Genomic DNA, 17861 nt, shown 5'->3' on the forward strand with positions numbered 1-17861 from the left:
TATTTTACATGTTTTTATTTTACATGTTTTTATTTTACATGTTTTTATTTTACCTTTCAAGTTCCTTCACTTGAGATTGCTGAGAATTAAGATTTCACTGTGAAATTTATTTTGGTGACTTCAGTTTTACTTCATCGGTGTTGGCAAGTGAAATGTGGTACAAGAGAGGCATGAGCATTCTGGATAATCTACCTAAGGACTGTGAAGTTGATGAGGGTATTGGAGCACCTCTATGAGGAAAGGCTGGGATTGCTTGAGGGGACACCTGGAACAGGCTGCCTAAGACTGTGTCCAGATGGCTTTTGAGTATCTCCAGGCTTGGAGACTGTACAACCTCTCTGGGGCAGCCTGTGCCAGTGCTCAGACACTCTCACAGTTAAAGTGTTCCCTGATATTCAGGTAGAGCCTCATGTGCTCTGTTTCTAGTCATGTCATTGCTTACCACAGAGCCTGGCTCTGACATCTTTGTACCTTCCCTGCGTTGATTACTATCCATTGATCAGATCATCCTGAGCCTTCTCTTTCCAGGTTGAATAATCCTAGTTTTCTCAGGCTTTCCTCATAGGAGAGATGCTCCAGTCTCTGTTGTTTCGTCGTGCTTTGCTGAAAAGGAGATGTTTCCCCTCAGCCCTGTTGAGGCCATACCTGAAGTAGCGTCTCCATCTGGGCATCTCAGCGAAAGAGAGATATGGATGTACTGGAGAGAGCCCAGCAAACCAGAAAATAACTTTTGCCCTTTATGTTTATATTTTAATTTATATTTTAGAAGGAATAATATTGATGGGCTGATCACTTGTAGAGCAGAGTTGCTTAGTGAAATGCAAGTTCAGGCCTTGAGAATTTCACTATGAATCTTTCAGTATGAGTGGTGTTTTGGTTGTGTTTACTTTGGTATTTAACACAAACAAGTTGATAATGTTGATTAGCTCACTCTGAATCATTTAGCACAATCTTGAGGATTTTTTATGTTCTGATTGCACTATGATGTTTATTTGCATAAATGTGAACTGGGGAACAATTTTTTGTGTTTTTTTTTTTTTTTTTTAATTATGCTCTAAAATAAAATCTGCATCCTGTGTTGCTCCCAGAACCTGCTAGCCCAGGCCAGGATTTGGACCTGCCAATGGAGGTTGATAGCAGTGAAATGAATAGTGATGGTAGTCGGGGTTTGGATGATACTGAGGAGTCCTCAACTCCAGAAGACAAAATCTTTTTTATGGATCCATCTGACCTTGATACAGACAAAGATGAAGAAGCTGTTAAAACCATCAGGTAAGTCATAACATGAACTTTTGTGCTCTGGATGTATCGTCCTCAGTATTCTAAAGGAAAATTTCAAGTAAAATGTTTCTGAGTAGCCCATCTTTAAGTTGTGTATTTTTTCTTTTTTTACACAAACCTGAAATGTAAGTACAGTAAAATAATATGTTCTCTTCCATTTGGAAAGTGCTGTGCTATGAATGTTATTAAATGAATAAAATGAAATTATCGAACCATGGTTAAAAGTGTGGCTAAAGGCAAAGATGTGGGAAAGATCTTTGTGACTTCAGCCTAATTTAATTACTAGTGTACAAGTGTTGATCTAAAAATAATTACTCTAGAGACACTTTAATACTTATATTTTAGTTTATTCTAGGCAGCCAATTGTTTTAACTAGGATGTGATTCTCTGAAGTCTTTCATCAGATAACTTTCCCTAGAGTCGCAGAATGGTTAGAGCTGGAAGGGCTGTTTAAGCATCATCTAGTCCCTGCCCCTTGCTGTGGGTTGAGACATCTTTCACTACATCAGGTTGCTCAAAGCCCTGTCCAACCTGACTTTGAACACTTCCAGTGATAGTTCCTTTAATCAAGTTTAGCCTTTTTAATTTTTATATTATCATAGGATCATAGAGCAGGCCAGGTTGGAATGGATCCCAGAGGATCCAACGTTTGTGGGAAAGAGTAGCCTAGATGTGATTATCTTTGATTGCATCTTGAAAGCCTCCACCATGTCTCTGGGGAAATTCTTATTCTGAATAGCATCATCCTGATTTTCTTAGTGTCATTCTTAAAAATAAGAGTAATTGTAATAGGTCAATCAAAGGTAATTTTAACCCAGTGTCTCATGGCAAATATGTAAGGAAGAGTATGAAAGCAGGAAGAACATATAGCTCAAGAAGAGCAACTTTCAATGATTCATAGCTCACGGACTTCCTAAGTTGGAAGTAGTATCTTTTTGTGTCTACTTCTAGGTAGAATTTTTCCATTTATTAATAGCATCTGAAGCAATTCTTTTTTGGCATGTGCAATGTCTTGTGTCAGCCACTTCTACAACACTGCACTGTGTTAAAGCATCTTTATGTTTTGATTTGAAATTCTCCTCATGATTTGATTTCATGTGATTACAAATTTAACTGCTAGCACCATGTGTAGGATCTCTTGTACTAAGCAGATAAAGTGGTGGCTCACTCCATACTGAGCAGGACTGAAACCTGTATGTTAAACTAACGATTGTCAAAATGTTAGATTATCAAATACTTAACTCAAGAAAGTTAATACAAATGACATTGATTTAAATTTTCAGGTATCATTTGAATTAACGCTCTTCTGTTTTCACAAATTGAAAGTGTGCTTTATTAGTGTAATATTATGAAATAATTAACTTGACTTAGTCAAGAGAAAATAGTAAAAGTGCCAATGTTAATTACTTCCACGCTGGATTAAGATTCAAGCAGTAAATTGTTTCGAAAGGATTATTTGTGTAGGTGTCTCATTTCAGTGTGTTTCCTTTGCTTTCTGTAATGTAATACAAGTACTGCAGTACTTGCATTAAAAGAGAGCTAGTGGGAGCTCAAATTTCTTATCTATCAGTGAAATAAGTTGTAAGAGAAGAGTAAATGCCTATTCTTGAAAATTTTGGGCTAGACGTATAGTACTATTAGTACTCATATTTTAGCTTAAATATTAACTGTTTTCTCTTTTTTAGTCCCTCAACAAGCAATAATATTCCTCTCATGAGGGTTGTACAGTCCATCAAGCATACAAAGAGGAAGAGCAGTACGATGGTGAAGGAAGGATGGATGGTCCACTATACTAGTAGAGACAATCTGGTCAGTGACTTCGGTTTCTTCCTACAGTAACTTAAATTATTTCTCTAAACCACTGTATTTTATTTCTGTTATCTAGATAATCTGATTTACAGTACCATCTGAAATAACTTAGCAATGGTGTTTGTTAAGAGGAAGTATGATGCAGTGGAGAAATCTTTGAGGTGATGACCTATCAGCACTTCTCAATTTAGAAAAAGAGGCATCTCTAATCAGTCTGAAAGGAATAGCATGTTCAAGATTTCAGCTGGATTTATCTTCTTCCCATTTGGAGGTTTTCTTCACCTGCCTGAAAATATTAATTCTGTTATAAAATGACCAGTATTGAAACAGTCAATGCTATTCCACTGATAGAGATATTTAGTAAATTTGGTGTGTAGATACAGAAGCCTGTTATTCCTCTAGCACTTTGTTCTGTCTCATAGTAAGCATTACTGAGCACTGTTCCCCATTCCAAAACCACAATTTCTCTTCATGTTTGTGGAATAAACATTAATGGTTTGGTTGTATTAGCTTGGATTTGTAAGCGTTTTCCACAAAGTCAACACTTTTTGTTTGCAGTGCTACTAGTAATGATCTCTTAATTAATTGAACCTTCTAAGGCAAGTTCCTTGCAAGGTTTTGTTTTGTTTTTGTCTTGTGAAAGAAGATAAGAATAACTGGATTCCAGAGAATTATCTAATGCAAGAAAATGAATTGACTTTTCCTGATGGATGAAATGAATGAATGAAGTGGAGAAGTTCCCACAGCTCATGCAGTCCAGTTTGTCACATTGAGAATGAGAAAGGCAGCATAAATATTCCTGCATTCTTTGTCCATGTGAAGGGCTTTGTCAGAAGAGGGAATCTGGGCGGTTAGTTTATTTCAGTTGTGTTGAAATCATAGACAGCTCAGGGTACTCCAGTATTTTCACTTTCTGTGTTTGTCAGCTGAACAAGTGGTCTCTAAAGTACAGTTTTGTATTAACTAGTTATATTTATTGCAAATCCAAATAAATATCTTGCATTTCAGGTATGATTTCAGTCTAGGCTCCTTAATAGGCACAGTTATCATCTGCTATGAAAAAATTAGAGCCAGATAATAGTTAGAAGACGAGTAGTTCTAAGCAGTACTCAGGGCATACCTGGTGTTTGGCTCTGTTTTTGTCTTTTAGCACAACCAGAACATTTTTTCCATGGATTTTATTTTTAATTTTTATTTTTTGGCATTGTCTCAGCCAACACCTTAGTTTAGATCAATTTTTTTTTTCATCTATCAGTCAAGCTGCTATCTAGATGATAGCTACCAAAAAGGTGGTGTAAATAAAGTTTTCTGTTCCAAAGCAAGATACCTTTAGCCAAGCAAGATTTCAGAGAGCTTCCTACTGGAAGGAAGCTTCTGTATTATGTGTTACAGAATCAGCTGTATCCCTTGTCCACTCTCTCTCAGCAGAGTCAAACTCTTTCTTGTTCCTGTGACAACTTGGACTTTCCATTAGTTCCAAAGAGGTTCATTCTAACAGCATATCGGCATACTTTCTGTTGAGCCTGGATAACAAAGTGTTTCACCCAGTATAGGAGAAATTGTTGTTATCATCTGTATTCTTGTTTTTCTCATTCTGAGCCCTTCCTTTCTCAGTATAGATTGTAAGCATATTTAGAGTTCCTGAGTACCTACCAACGTGTTCCTTAAACACTCTATGCCTTCCTTGATTTATGATGTTTTAAAAAGCATATATGTTAAAAGGATGAGTTCAGCCTTATACTTTCACACAGTTTCCATTTGGTGCTGGCTTGAACTTTCATTCAGTTAAATCTATTCATGTCCTGGCTTTCTTCACCTAACTCCTACAGATGGTTTTAGCTTCCCTGTGACTGAAATCATTTAAGCTCTGTATTAGGTATAATAAGGGTGTTATTTTTCTAAGCATTGTCATGTCCGAAGCTAAGGGCCTTTGATTTTTTGGGGGGGAAAAAAAAAGAGTTTCTGACTATATGAGCTTGGTGCAAGCAAGTCAGTAAGATCCATATAGGCATATGGATTTTCAAGTCCAAATAGCTTTCAGATGATTCTCTATTTTTTAGGAATGTTCCTATGCTTAAGGTTATTAGGCAGTTATGTACCAGAACGTATATGCGTATTATTCTCTGATGGAAAACATATTTCTCATTGATGGAGACTTCTCAAAAGTGGCTACATAATCTGTCTTGATTTTTATCTTAATTTTTCATCTTTTCCCTAAGATAGATTATCCACTTGACTCTCATAATCTGCCTATCTTTTTTTTTTGCCACTATGCACTTCAGCCACCTAGAATTGCAGACTTGTAGGGGTTGGAAGGGACTTCTAGAGATCATCGCGTCCGACCTCCAGAATTTTCTGTTTACAAAAGAATGGAGGACTTGTTAGACTTGCTCAGTTCTTAAACCCACATCATGTTGGTGTGAGGGCATGGAAGGAGAAATTATGGCTCCCACAATTGTTGCTAAGTGAAAATAATTCAGATTTTGTGAGCACATGCACACAGAGTGAAACTTGTGTCAGTAGTTGTTTCCTATAGGAGATGATAACTGTTATCACCTCTGTTACTGGAAGGTAAGTGATATTTTTTTCTGGTTTGTGCAAATATGAAATGTGCAAATGTTCTATGAGCCTATTATTGAATTAAAAAAAAAGAAAAAGAAAAAAAAAAAGAAAGCAATCAAATAACTGTATTCCCAAAATGTGTTTTTCATGTATCCAGTCTAAGATAGAACCGTAGATTAACATCATTTGATTATCTTAGTTATTTAAACAATTTCTCATTTAAATAATTGGATACCATAAGTACTGCTAATAATTTATGTTTTTGTTCTGTGCATTTTGTAGAGGAAAAGACATTACTGGAGACTAGACAGCAAATGCCTCACACTATTTCAAAATGAGTCTGGAACAAAATATTACAAGGTAATTCAGGATGAGTAATAATTGTGTTGCATTTGATTTCCTTAAGAGGTTTTGTGTGCTTGAAATAACTGCTTCCAAATAGTATAATAAATATTATGTTAATTCCCCATATTTTAAAGTGAAAAAGTAAGTAGTGACTGAAAGTTGCATGCTTATTTATTTCCCAACTGTACAACTGAAATTTGCGAGCAAATTTTAGAGGGGAATTTACTGTGCAGCCTGGCATTATATGAAAGAAGCTTGGCTGTAAGCATGTTATGCTGCAAATATAGTAGTGTGTTCAGTGGTGGAATATTCAGAAAATGTCTGCAATTGTATAAACAAGATTTTTTCCCTTTCTTTTCTTTACCTTTAGGTGGGGGTCCAAATCTTGCAGTTTCTTCCTTTATAACATCTCTAAGATCAAGCCTTTTCTCTGTACACCCAGCTAAACTTGCCCAGATCCTTTTCATCCCTATCTTGACCAATGCAGTTTCTTCTTCTCAGACCTCCCTGATACTTGTATATTGCCCCGTGCATTCAAAACACAGCTGGTAAAATATGTTCCTTGCTTGTTATTCCATCCTGTCACTGCTTTTAGTCCTTGACTTGCCCCTTCACCTCTCCTTTTTTTACTGCTTAAATCTTGGATTATTTGTCTGTGCTATTAGAAACATTCACAGTTGTTATCTCTACATTTATTTGCTCTTTATCCTAATCAGCTACAGCCTCTTAACCTCATAATGCCAGCCCAGTGTTCACCTGCCTGTTCACTACTCTTGCAAGTGATGTGCACCTGTAAGCCCTTCCGTATATGTGGAATGTCCTCCTCCAACTAGCTTGAACTTGCAGCTTTTCCTTCCTTCAGATCTGCTCCCTAATACTGCTTTGTTGTAGTAACAGTGTAACATTGTTCTTAAACTGATGAGGTAGAGAAATTGGAAGAAATTGTTCATATTTACATGAAAAATAATCTTTTCCAAAGTTGGTTCAGAAATGTGAAGTAACACCTTTTGGCCAGCTTGTACAACTACATCCTCTTCCTAACGTGTCTTTCTTTTTCCCTATTGTGTTCTTCTCTGGCTAAGCTGTATAATCTATGAGTGCGGTGGGAAACAGTCATTCTGTAATTGTGCATCACCTGTATGCTGGATGGTGGGCTGTCTTATGCTGAACATGAACACAGTTTGCATAGAGATCAGTGGTTGCATAGAGGGAACTGTGGTGGGGCTCTCTAGGCATCTGTAGAGGAATTTGGAGATCTGTGGGCGGGTAATGGTTTGTCTACATTTTGACAATAGTTATGAAGCTTGGTGTTTTGCTATTTTGATATATTTGCTTTGATTTCTCTGCAAACATTTTAAGTTTTGAACAGTAGTGTGTTAAAGTATTGTATGTATTTTCATTATTTAATCTTTAATATTTTTCTTCAGGAGATTCCACTTTCAGAAATTCTCCAGGTGACTCAGCCTCGAGATTTCTCAAACATGGTGCAGGGCAGCAATCCATACTGTTTTGAGATCATCACTGATACGATGGTGTACTTTGTTGGCGAAAACAATGGCAGCAGTCACCACAGTCCTGTTCTTGCTGCCACCGGAGTTGGACTTGACGTAGCTCAGGGCTGGGAGAAAGCCATTCGTCAGGCCTTGATGCCAGTCACTCCTCAAGCTAGCGTTTGCACTGCTGCAGGACAAGGAAAAGATCACAGTAAGCAGGCAGACAAGGCACTGTTACTCGTGTTCTGAAGCTGTAAATGGTAGAGATTCCATTTCAGAAAAGTCTGTTTGTCTATCTTCTGCTGAATTAGGTCTGTAATCTTCCACAAGTTTCTAAGAAGAGGCACTCAAGTTTTGTGGAGGGTGTATGAGCAAATCTCTTAATCTGTTGTAGCAGCAAGTAGTAGTAAAAAATCAGTTTGCCCACATAAATTCATACCGCAGAACTTTTATCATATGAGCATTAAGAATTCACACGTAGTTGCTGGATGTTAAAGGGGACCATAGTTGAGACATTTCTAATAAACTTTTACAAACATCCCTTTCCATCAGGTTATTTATGTACGTACAAAAAATCGGATGCTTTTTGACATTATCATCCATATTAAAAAAAAAAAAAGAGATCTGTAGCTAAGGAGAAAGAAGCAAGCTGGTGATGAAATAAATGTTGCTAGTGATGGAAAGAATATTTGCTGAGCCTCTGAGCAGTAACATAAAATACATTTTCTTCCTTTTGTGCCTTTTTTTCCTCTTCTTTCTCTAGTGTAGGATCATATTCATTATCAAGACTCTGCTAGGCACATGTTGTGCTCTTTCTTTTCAGATATCTCCTTGTCCTTTGCAACAACGGTCATGCACGTTCTGTACTGACATTTATGTTTTCATTCTTCAGTTTCCTTTCATCTTCCAGATACTCTTTAATCTTCTCTTAGTTTTTTTTTTGTTTTTTTTTTTCTTTCTGTAGGAGATCCTGTGATTAGTTTTTATGTCTCTGGTATCTTGTTATGCGCATAAGCAACAGTTAAGGGCACGTAAATGTTAATCTTAGGTAAAGGCACTTTCTGAAAATATAACTGTGGTCTGAAATGGTAAGCTGTAAAATGTGTGTACTTGCATTTCTAATTAACTAGAGTCAAGAAACATAGCTGTAAGAAGGCAGCTTGTAACAGGCCTTGAACCTATGTAAAATGCCACTTCTGATATGCAAATATGAGTTCCAAACACCAATGTGCTGAAGCACTCTCTGTTCTTTAAAACTGAGGGCCGACTGTCAATGAGAGATATTTGAATGCAGTTACTTTTTCCAAAACCAATTTTTTACCCCCCCCCCCGTTTTTTTTTTTTTTTTTAATTTGAATGAAAAATTATCAGTAGCAAGTAATAGAGCTATGGACTAGATAGAAAAGACATATTTTAGCTTGATTAGGATTGTAGGAGTATAAGAAACGACCGTGGATCTATAGTGGCATTTCCACATTCATAGTGCAGTTGTTCTCTCAACTCTAAGAAGACCACAAACTGTAGGTCCTTACCTCTTCTTCCATCAGATGTGTCCCAAGAACCGTTAAGAAAATTGGACTTATATTTAAAAAAAAAAAAAAAAAGGTAATAATTCTGTATCCTCAGATGTGTTCTCTTAAATGAGTAGACCAGAGCGGGCATTGCTAATGCTTGAAATACTTAGAGCAGCAGGAAATGTATAGTGTCAAAATGTCCACAAGGCACCAACTAGTCAGTTTATGCCGTTTTTTTGACAGCAAGTCATTAGTAATGGGGATACTCCTCCACTCTGACTCACAGGAAAGAATCCTTTTGGATGCTTTGCCTGGTGTTTGGGATGAGATGTTTCTTTGTATGATGTTTCTGAGGTGAAATGGGAATGGGGAGATTAAAAGTAAAGTAAAAGTAGCCAATTACATAAGCTATTACCTGGTGTAAATTAGATGTTAAATTCTGACATTACTGTTTTCTTCATAAATGTCAGCATTTCAGCCCTTGTTTGTGTGCACGTTGGAGGCTTCAGAAAACTATTTTGGAGTAACTCAGTCCCTACCTAAAGGGGGGAAGCAGATACTTTGTGTTGTGTAGCTATCAGTGGAGAGGGGTTCAGTGTATTCCCTTAAATAGTTTCAAAAACGATGTCTTCACTTTTTTTTCTAGTTAAACTGTAGCGAGGTTGAAACAAATTGTCCTTGGTAACTTTTTTGTATGCCTTCTTGTTTTGCCTTGTGTTCTGTGTTACTCCAATACAGACCTGCCTGACTTCAAGCAGAAGGCAGTAGTCAGTAGACACGTGCATAGCTGTAATTCCAATTTGTATTTCAGATGCAGAGTCAGAGTCCTTTGAGAACTAATATTATTTCCTATCTTAAGTCTATACATTCTTTCTTTGAGATAAGGCACTGGTGACAAAAATTGGGTATGCGTTCACAGAATTGCAGGGGTTGAAAGGGGACCTCAGGAGATCATTGAGTCAAACCCCACTGCTAAAGCAGGTTCCCTACACTAGGTTGCACAGGTAGGCATCCGGATGGGTCTTAAATATCTCCTTGAAAGCAGACTCCACAATTTCATCCTTACCATAAAGCTCTTCTGCATGTTAGTACAGAACTCCCAGTGTTCAAGTTTTAGACCATTACTCTTGGTTCTATTGCTACGTACCACCGAGAAGAGTCTGGACTCATGCATTTGCTTCCCACCTCCCTTTAGATATTTATAAATATTAATGAGATCCCCTCTCAGTCTTCTTTTCACCAGGTTGAACAGCCCCAGGTTACTTAGCCTGTCCTCACATGGGAGATGCTCCAGGCCCTTAGTCATCTTTGTGGCCCTCTGCTGGACTCCTTTTAGGAGATCCCTGTCTTTTTTGAACTGGGGAGCCCGGAACTGGACACAATATTCTAAACAGTAGCCTCATGAGGGCAGAATAGATGGGGAGGATAACTTCCCTCAATCTGCTGGCCATGCTCTTTTTAATGGAGCCCAGAATGCCATTGGCCTTCTTGGCCACGAGGGCACACTGTCTGCTCATACCAACCTGTTGTCTACCAGGATCCCTGGGTCCTTCTCTGTAGAGCCCCTAACCTACCTATACTGAAGCATGTGGTTATTCCTCCCAAAGTGCATGACTCTACACTTGCTCTTGTTAAGGTTCTTCCCTGCCCAACACTCCAGTCTGGCCAGGTCTTGCTGAATGGCAGCACAGCCTTGCAGTGTGTCAGCCACTACTCCCAACTTTATATCATCAGTAAGCTTACTACAGCACAAAGCTCTTCCGAGAGTGATAAAGGTTCTTTTCAAAATCTGCAGTCTGTAGTATGTCCTGCATTCACCTTGTAAGTGATTTTCTTTTTTTTAATTAACATAAGAAATAGTAGGTGTCTGTTTATCTGAGATGCCTGACCTCCATCTTGAAGTCAAAAGAAAAAGGTGCTTTCTGTTTCCACATGTCTTTTCTTGCCTGCTTATCTTAATGTTATTTCTATAATGAAAACCTCATGTCATCATCTGTTGCAGGCTGAAAAGAAATTGTGCACCCTTTTTTAGTACTTTTACTTGAAAATTACGCTTCCTAGATGTGCTGTTATATTCTAAAGATTGGTAACGCTTCTACAGAATATCTGTGAAACACTTTGAAAACCTTTGTTTATATTATGGATTTTTTTTCTGACTATCAGGTCTTGTTACCTTTTTTGCTTGATTTATTTCTTTTTCTTGTACATTGCAGGTTTTGTGTAGCATCAAGATATACAAAATTAATCACACACATTTGACTGCAGGGGATGTACCTAATCCTCTTATCTGTATTCTTCCCTATTACTACCAGAAATTTTTAGTAGTTTAATGAACTCTGATACAATTGCCACTCTACTATTGCTTTTGGTTCTCCAGTTCTATTTTCTATACTCTCATACTGCTCCATCATTTTTATTATCAGTGATATGACAAAAATGGACAAATAATCTCAGCAAACTCCCTGGGTTGTTCACCTAATCAGTCTGTGAAACTTGAGTTCCAGATTATGATGCTTTTGCAAAACAGCTGTAAAAATCATTCATTGGGATAAAAGTCAATAATTTTTTGCTGTCAAAAGCCTAACTTTTCTATTTTCTTATTCTGTTGTATCTTCTTCTTTATTGCAGAAGATTTATCTCTAAGCATCTCTGTTTCAAATTGCCAAGTCCAGGAGAATGTGGTGAGTCACATGCATTGTAATAAGAAATGGTGTTTATTAATCTGAGTTTTTGAAGTAATTGGTAGTAACAGTTTGTGACAGAGAAAGCAGCACTCTGGTATTTCAGCTGGACAAGACCATATTATGTACCTAACAGGAGATAGTCCACTTACTTGACACACCTGTTAGTTTGTATTCATGTATGTCTCTGTATATAGTGTGATTAAGTGGAACCACTTCAGGAAGTTTCTTCTTCCCTTCCCTTGAAGGCAGTGATATTATTCTTTAATATTTTACCATAAAATTTAAATACAGCTTAGCTAGTACTAACTAATATGCTCATGAACATTTTGAATATGCCTGATGCTTATGATTTCTCCTCTTCATGCATTAGGATATCAGCTCTGTGTACCAGATATTTGCTGATGAAGTTCTGGGTTCCGGTCAGTTTGGTATTGTATATGGAGGTAAGTAGAATCCATTATGCTTTTAACTAAGAAGGAGTGTAACTGAACTTATTATTGTTGGCCTTTTTATGTTTGCTTAGCTGTATCAATAATATCTTGGTGAAGTTGATCTTGTTAAAAGTGTGGTTTGGATAACTGTGGTATGGCCTCTTTGCATTTTGATTATAGTGTTTCTTACAATTAGGGGTTTTTTTCCTTTTTTTTTTTTTTTTTTTGCACATAGAGTTCTCCATTCCTTCAAAATCACTTCAGAATACACATTGCATTTTGACTATAATAAAATACAAAGCAGTCACTCTCAGTTTGGCCTTTGTGACTTTTATTTAAGTAGTGAATTCTATCACTGTTGTCTGTATTATACAGTGTAAGAATTATGTATTTAAAGAGGCTGTGCAGTATAGCTCTGATTTTTATGGATATCTGAGAGAAGCAGCTGAAAACAGAAGAGTACGTGTTTTAGTTTGTGCTTTAGCAGTACTTTATGCAGATGATTTCACTACCAATTTTTCTCATCAGGATAAAGTAGAGGAATTCTTTACTGAAGTCTCAGCTTTAGTCTTGGGATGTAGTTATATCACTAATTTATTAAAAAGCTTCCATTGCAACATGTAACTTATTGATGGTATTTAATCACAAAAAGAAAAACTGTTAGAAATATGTCATGAACTGGATGCCTTGTTATTTTTTAAATTTATTTCTTATAAGTCCCATATAACATATCTCCAATGTTGAGAAAGCAACAGACCGTAGATCTGGAAAGGAAGAAAAAGGGTAACTAATGATTTAAAGTAGGAATCTTTCTGCTTCTGTCATATTGACTGTAGTCTGGAAATTCTGTGGCTATCATTCTTCTGTCTGCCAATATAGTGGGTAAATATTTTTCTCTGTTACTTCAGCACTGTCTGATGGAATCTTTGTTTGATAATCTGGTTTATATCAGCGATGCTTGAGAGGCTCCTTTGTCTCCACCCCAAGATTTCTTAAAGAATATTGTGAATTGAATTATGCTTTCTTTCTTATGAACAGAATGTACATAAATACAGACAGTAGTTACATGTTTTGCCTTTCTAAGTATACTCCCTTAAGCTCCATTTTAGATAAACCTCAGGTGCATGTTTTTCAAACTACAATAGAGTGACTTACATAATAAATGCTTATAAAAGGCTTTGATCATATTCAGTCTTCTCACTTAACGATGTCATAAAACATGTAAGACATGCATGTGCAATTTCTTAAGATAAAATCATGAGCAGAATGTGCATGGGAATAGTGTAATTCTCTTTTGTTGGCTGTGCACGCTGCCTAACTGTTGCTGGTATTTTTCAATGATCTTCTGACCTTTACAGACTTACTGAAATAATTCAATCTATCAATTGAAGAAATATAGAGATATAATTAAGTTGCTTCTTCTGTTGTCTTTTTTTCCCCCCTTCTGGACAAATATTAGACGTTTGCAAGTTGTAAGTCAAAAAGTTTATGGGCTATTGATATCCCACTGGTGTTTCTTTCTGTGAGAATAGTTTCCCCCTGCGTTTTTTACTTTGGTTCATTTTGAAGGGTCTGAATAATTGGGAAACATGTGGGGAAAAAAACAATTCTTGACAGTTTTTTACTGATGCTAAACTTGCCCTGAAACCTGGGGTGGTTTTACACAGAGAAGGAATTTCAGGCTACCTTTCTGTTAATCTTTCTTTGTGTACTTTTAGCTTCTGTAGCTAAGTGTGTTGTTAGTTTGATGCTTTTGTTTTATGTTATCTGCAACCTTGTGTTTGTTTCTCAGTTTTCTTATGGTATTTCTTTGACACTTCAGTATAATTTGATGTTTATTGAAGCTAGAGACATTTTCCCTAACTACTTTAGGGTTTTATTTAAACCATAGCCAGGAGCTGTGATTCCTAACATCTTGCCTAAAAATTGCTGATTTGCAACAGGAAAAAGAGACAGAGCTTCACTGATCTCTTGAGGCTTTATGCTTTTGCCTTTGTATAGTTTGTTTTCCGTAGGACTAATGCAATTTTAAAAAATATTTCTTTTGCAGTTGTTAGTTCTATTTGACAACCTTGTTTAACTCTTTTGGACTGAGTGATTCCACTCTCTTACTTCTTCCAGTGGACATAAGCCTGATTTTGAGCCTTTATTCATGAGGATCTTTAAGGCAAGCACACTGGTTGCTCCATGCAGCCTTCAAAAGCAATTCTCTGCCTTAACTTAAGCCCTGGCCAGCAGCTCTGACTGCAGAGCAGCAGGTGAGGCTGTCAGGGTTAGTAGTGAGCTGTAGCTGGGCTCTCCATAGCCCTGTCTCTAGCTGTGATAGCAGGTAGAATCCTTTGTGTTGCTCTTTGTGCTGTAGCTGTATGCGTGTCATCCCTTCTTCTAAAATAGCTTCCAGACCTTACATGGAGCAGATAATTACTTTCTTTTTCTTTGGCTTGGGCTCACTTTATCTGTATTAGTTTAATATTAAATGTTCTAAATTATCCAAGTCTTTCGGTGTGTCCTCCCATTAAGCTCTCTGATTCAAACGTGAGAGAAAACAGTTTTAGAAGTTACAGGAAACCTGGGTGAGCTACCCACGTAGCTCTTGAAATGTCCTGTGTATGCAGGATGCTTCTCACTTAGCTGCTGCAGGCTACAGCAAGGTTTAATACTGGCATCATCAGCCCTATTTTTTTTTTTTTTTTTCTTTCCTAAATTAGAAACTTCTAGGGCTGATGGGTGTTAGTCTTTTATGGCACATAGTTCCTCCAGACTACACTTCTGCAGACTATTAGTTATAACTTTCTGAGCACATGCAGCCCATAAAAGTATCTGCTGAAACCACTGGAGAAGATGTTGTTTATCCTCCTTCACATTTGTCTTGAATGCTGTTCTGTTTGTTAGTTTCTCTCTTGTGGTGTTTTTTGTATGTTTTTTATACAAGAAGAGAGGCAAGATTCTGAAGCAGGTAACACTTGCTAACATAGAAGTTCTTTGCACAAGGCAAAACTCCACCTAATACTTCTAACATAGAATCATAGAATATTTGAGTTGGAAGGGGCCCCTGTATGCCATCTAGTCCAACTTCCCTGCAATGAGGAGGAACACCTACAGCTACATCAGGTTGCCCAGAGCCTGCTCCAGTTTGATCCTGAATATCTCCAAGGATGTGCTGGACATGCTCCAACAGGTCCACATCTCTCCTGTACTGAGATCATCTGGAGTGTAGAGCAGAGGGGCAGGTCCCTTGACCTGCTGGCCATGCTTCTTTTAATGCAGGCTGGGATACGGTTGGCTTTCTGGGCAATGAGGGAACATTGCTGGCTCATGTCCAGCTTCCCATCCATCAGTAGTGGATCCACAAGTCCTTTTCAGCAGGGCTAATGTCAACATGCTTATCTAAGCAAATGATTTAGACTTACCTACAGCCCTCCTATTGAGGTTGGTCACTTCTGGTTACTCATATACCAACTGCAGTTTTAAATACAAATAGAGCGATATTGTAGATTTGTATAGAATATAACCGTTTCTCCAAAAAGAGATTTCTGCTGTAGTTTTCTATAGCTATGAATTACTTGTACCTCTTGATGTTTGATGTTGACTTTCTGTTCAGGGAAACATAGGAAGACCGGAAGAGATGTAGCTATCAAAGTTATTGACAAGATGAGATTTCCAACTAAGCAGGAAAGTCAGCTTCGTAACGAAGTTGCCATTCTCCAGGTACAAAATTATTTTTGTATCATGTCTGAGTTTTCTTCACATAAGCCATTGATAACATTGTGTAATGTCTGTAAGTGCTCTGTATTGATTTCTAAATCTGCGCATGTGATTTTTGAGTCTTTTTGTAGGAAGGAATCCTTGTAAGTAGGGAATTGCCAAGCGTTTGATAGTGTTGATAACTTGAGGGTAGTATCTGCTGCAATAGGAGATGCACCAAGGACCTGTACTTTGGTCCCATGTCTCCCTCAGCCAGCTGGAAATTGTAGTATTTTAGGTTGTCCCTGATTACTGGCTCCCCTGTCTGAATGGTGATTTTGCATGTTCTGTACTCAAGTTACTGAGTGTATCAACTGTAAAATAATTATAGATAATCTGTGCTAAAAAAAGCCTTACTAGTGATAGTTTGTGTATTTCATGGATTATTGTATATGTTTCAAACTAATTTCTTGCCTCTGACATGTTTGTTTTTCATTTGTAACTTTCTGTTTAACTACTCTTTGATTTGTGCTACAGTATTGCTGTGTAATTCAGAATATTTCATGCTGTTTTATTTTAGTGATGTACTTCTACTACTTTATTTTAGAATTTGCATCACCCTGGGATTGTGAACCTGGAATGTATGTTTGAAACCCCGGAACGGGTCTTTGTTGTGATGGAAAAGCTGCATGGTGATATGCTAGAGATGATTCTTTCCAGTGAGAAAAGTCGACTTCCAGAACGAATAACTAAGTTCATGGTCACTCAGGTTAGCATTCGGTCTCCCTCCGTGAGAGGAAAGGCTAGAGTTGTCTTTCATAGTTATGTGAGAATGGAGTCTGGAGAAGGATTTCCTGTGTGTGAGACAGCACAAGGAGTTGTGTATCGAATGGCAGTTGAAAAAACATGGAAATAAATTGGAATATTTTTCTGATCCTATTTCACAAGGCTTAACATTATGGATATCCAAAGATGTACATCAAAACTCTAAATGTTCAAAATGGTGGAGTTAAAATAAATAAATAAAAGAAAAGGTCATCACAGAACCATTGGTTCCAGCCTATTGACTGGAAAAGTAATGCTTGTAGTTATATATTAACTCTTCAAGGCTACATTGAAACAAATTTTATACTGCTTTCTGTATGGATTTTGATGCTTTTGATCTATTTAAATAGTTTGAACATTTTCTTTTGTTTCTATAGATACTTGTTGCTTTGAGGAATTTACACTTCAAGAATATTGTGCACTGTGATTTAAAACCAGAAAATGTACTACTAGCATCAGCAGAGCCATTCCCTCAAGTAAGTGAAGACTAAGAAACACTCATTTCCTCACTTTGTGGTTTTTGGTTTTTTGGTGTATTTTTTTTTGTCTCCGTTTTGGTGCATTCAGTATTTAAACGATGACAGGAATAGAACCAAGTACCACCCTGGTTTTGCTCAGTAGCACATTTAGGAGATCAGGCAGAGATTTCTCAGTTTAAAATGCATTTCTTTTGCAGGTGAAGCTGTGTGATTTTGGCTTTGCACGTATCATTGGTGAAAAATCTTTCAGGCGCTCTGTGGTGGGGACACCTGCTTATCTTGCCCCTGAGGTGCTCAGGAGTAAAGGTTACAACCGCTCCCTAGACATGTGGTCTGTTGGAGTTATTGTCTATGTGAGCCTTAGTGGTACATTCCCATTTAACGAAGATGAGGATATAAATGATCAGATTCAAAATGCAGCATTTATGTACCCACCAAATCCTTGGAAGGAAATCTCCAGTGAAGGTAAAGAGATGAATTTGCTTTATTAGAACATCTTTAAGCACAGATAGTGCATCCAAGTGCCTAAACCACAAGGTTCACTGAGAGATCAGTGCCAAAATCTTGAGTAGTTTGGGTTTTGTATGCCAGAATTGCTAAATGTGAGCTGGCATAGACATGGGAAAGGTGAAATGTTAAATACAGTGTCTTGGATCGTTTTCAGAAAAGAAGGAGCCAGAAGATTTAGTGGGGGAAAATCTGATGTAATGACTTGATTGCATTCATAAGGAGTGGGATAAACAACCCCAAATTC

The 17861-nt window shown here is 37.4% G+C and overlaps 1 protein-coding gene across 2 annotated transcripts in view; it reads left to right on the plus strand.

Moving 5' to 3' along the window:
- PRKD3 (protein kinase D3) overlaps positions 1-17861 on the plus strand; it is a 44606-nt gene that overhangs the window by 22011 nt on the left and 4734 nt on the right. For both annotated transcript variants that reach the window (XM_042886566.1, XM_042886577.1), the window contains exons 8-17: positions 1089-1272; positions 2967-3090; positions 5935-6012; positions 7425-7701; positions 11633-11685; positions 12059-12131; positions 15721-15827; positions 16411-16572; positions 17006-17104; positions 17305-17572. In XM_042886566.1, the coding sequence (XP_042742500.1) occupies positions 1089-1272; positions 2967-3090; positions 5935-6012; positions 7425-7701; positions 11633-11685; positions 12059-12131; positions 15721-15827; positions 16411-16572; positions 17006-17104; positions 17305-17572 (1425 nt within the window). The remainder of the gene's footprint in view (positions 1-1088; positions 1273-2966; positions 3091-5934; positions 6013-7424; positions 7702-11632; positions 11686-12058; positions 12132-15720; positions 15828-16410; positions 16573-17005; positions 17105-17304; positions 17573-17861) is intronic.

The sequence above is a fragment of the Lagopus leucura genome, unplaced genomic scaffold (genome assembly GCF_019238085.1).
Source record: "Lagopus leucura isolate 7727_CA_CO unplaced genomic scaffold, USGS_WTPT01 Super-Scaffold_73, whole genome shotgun sequence".
NCBI lineage: Eukaryota > Metazoa > Chordata > Aves > Galliformes > Phasianidae > Lagopus > Lagopus leucura.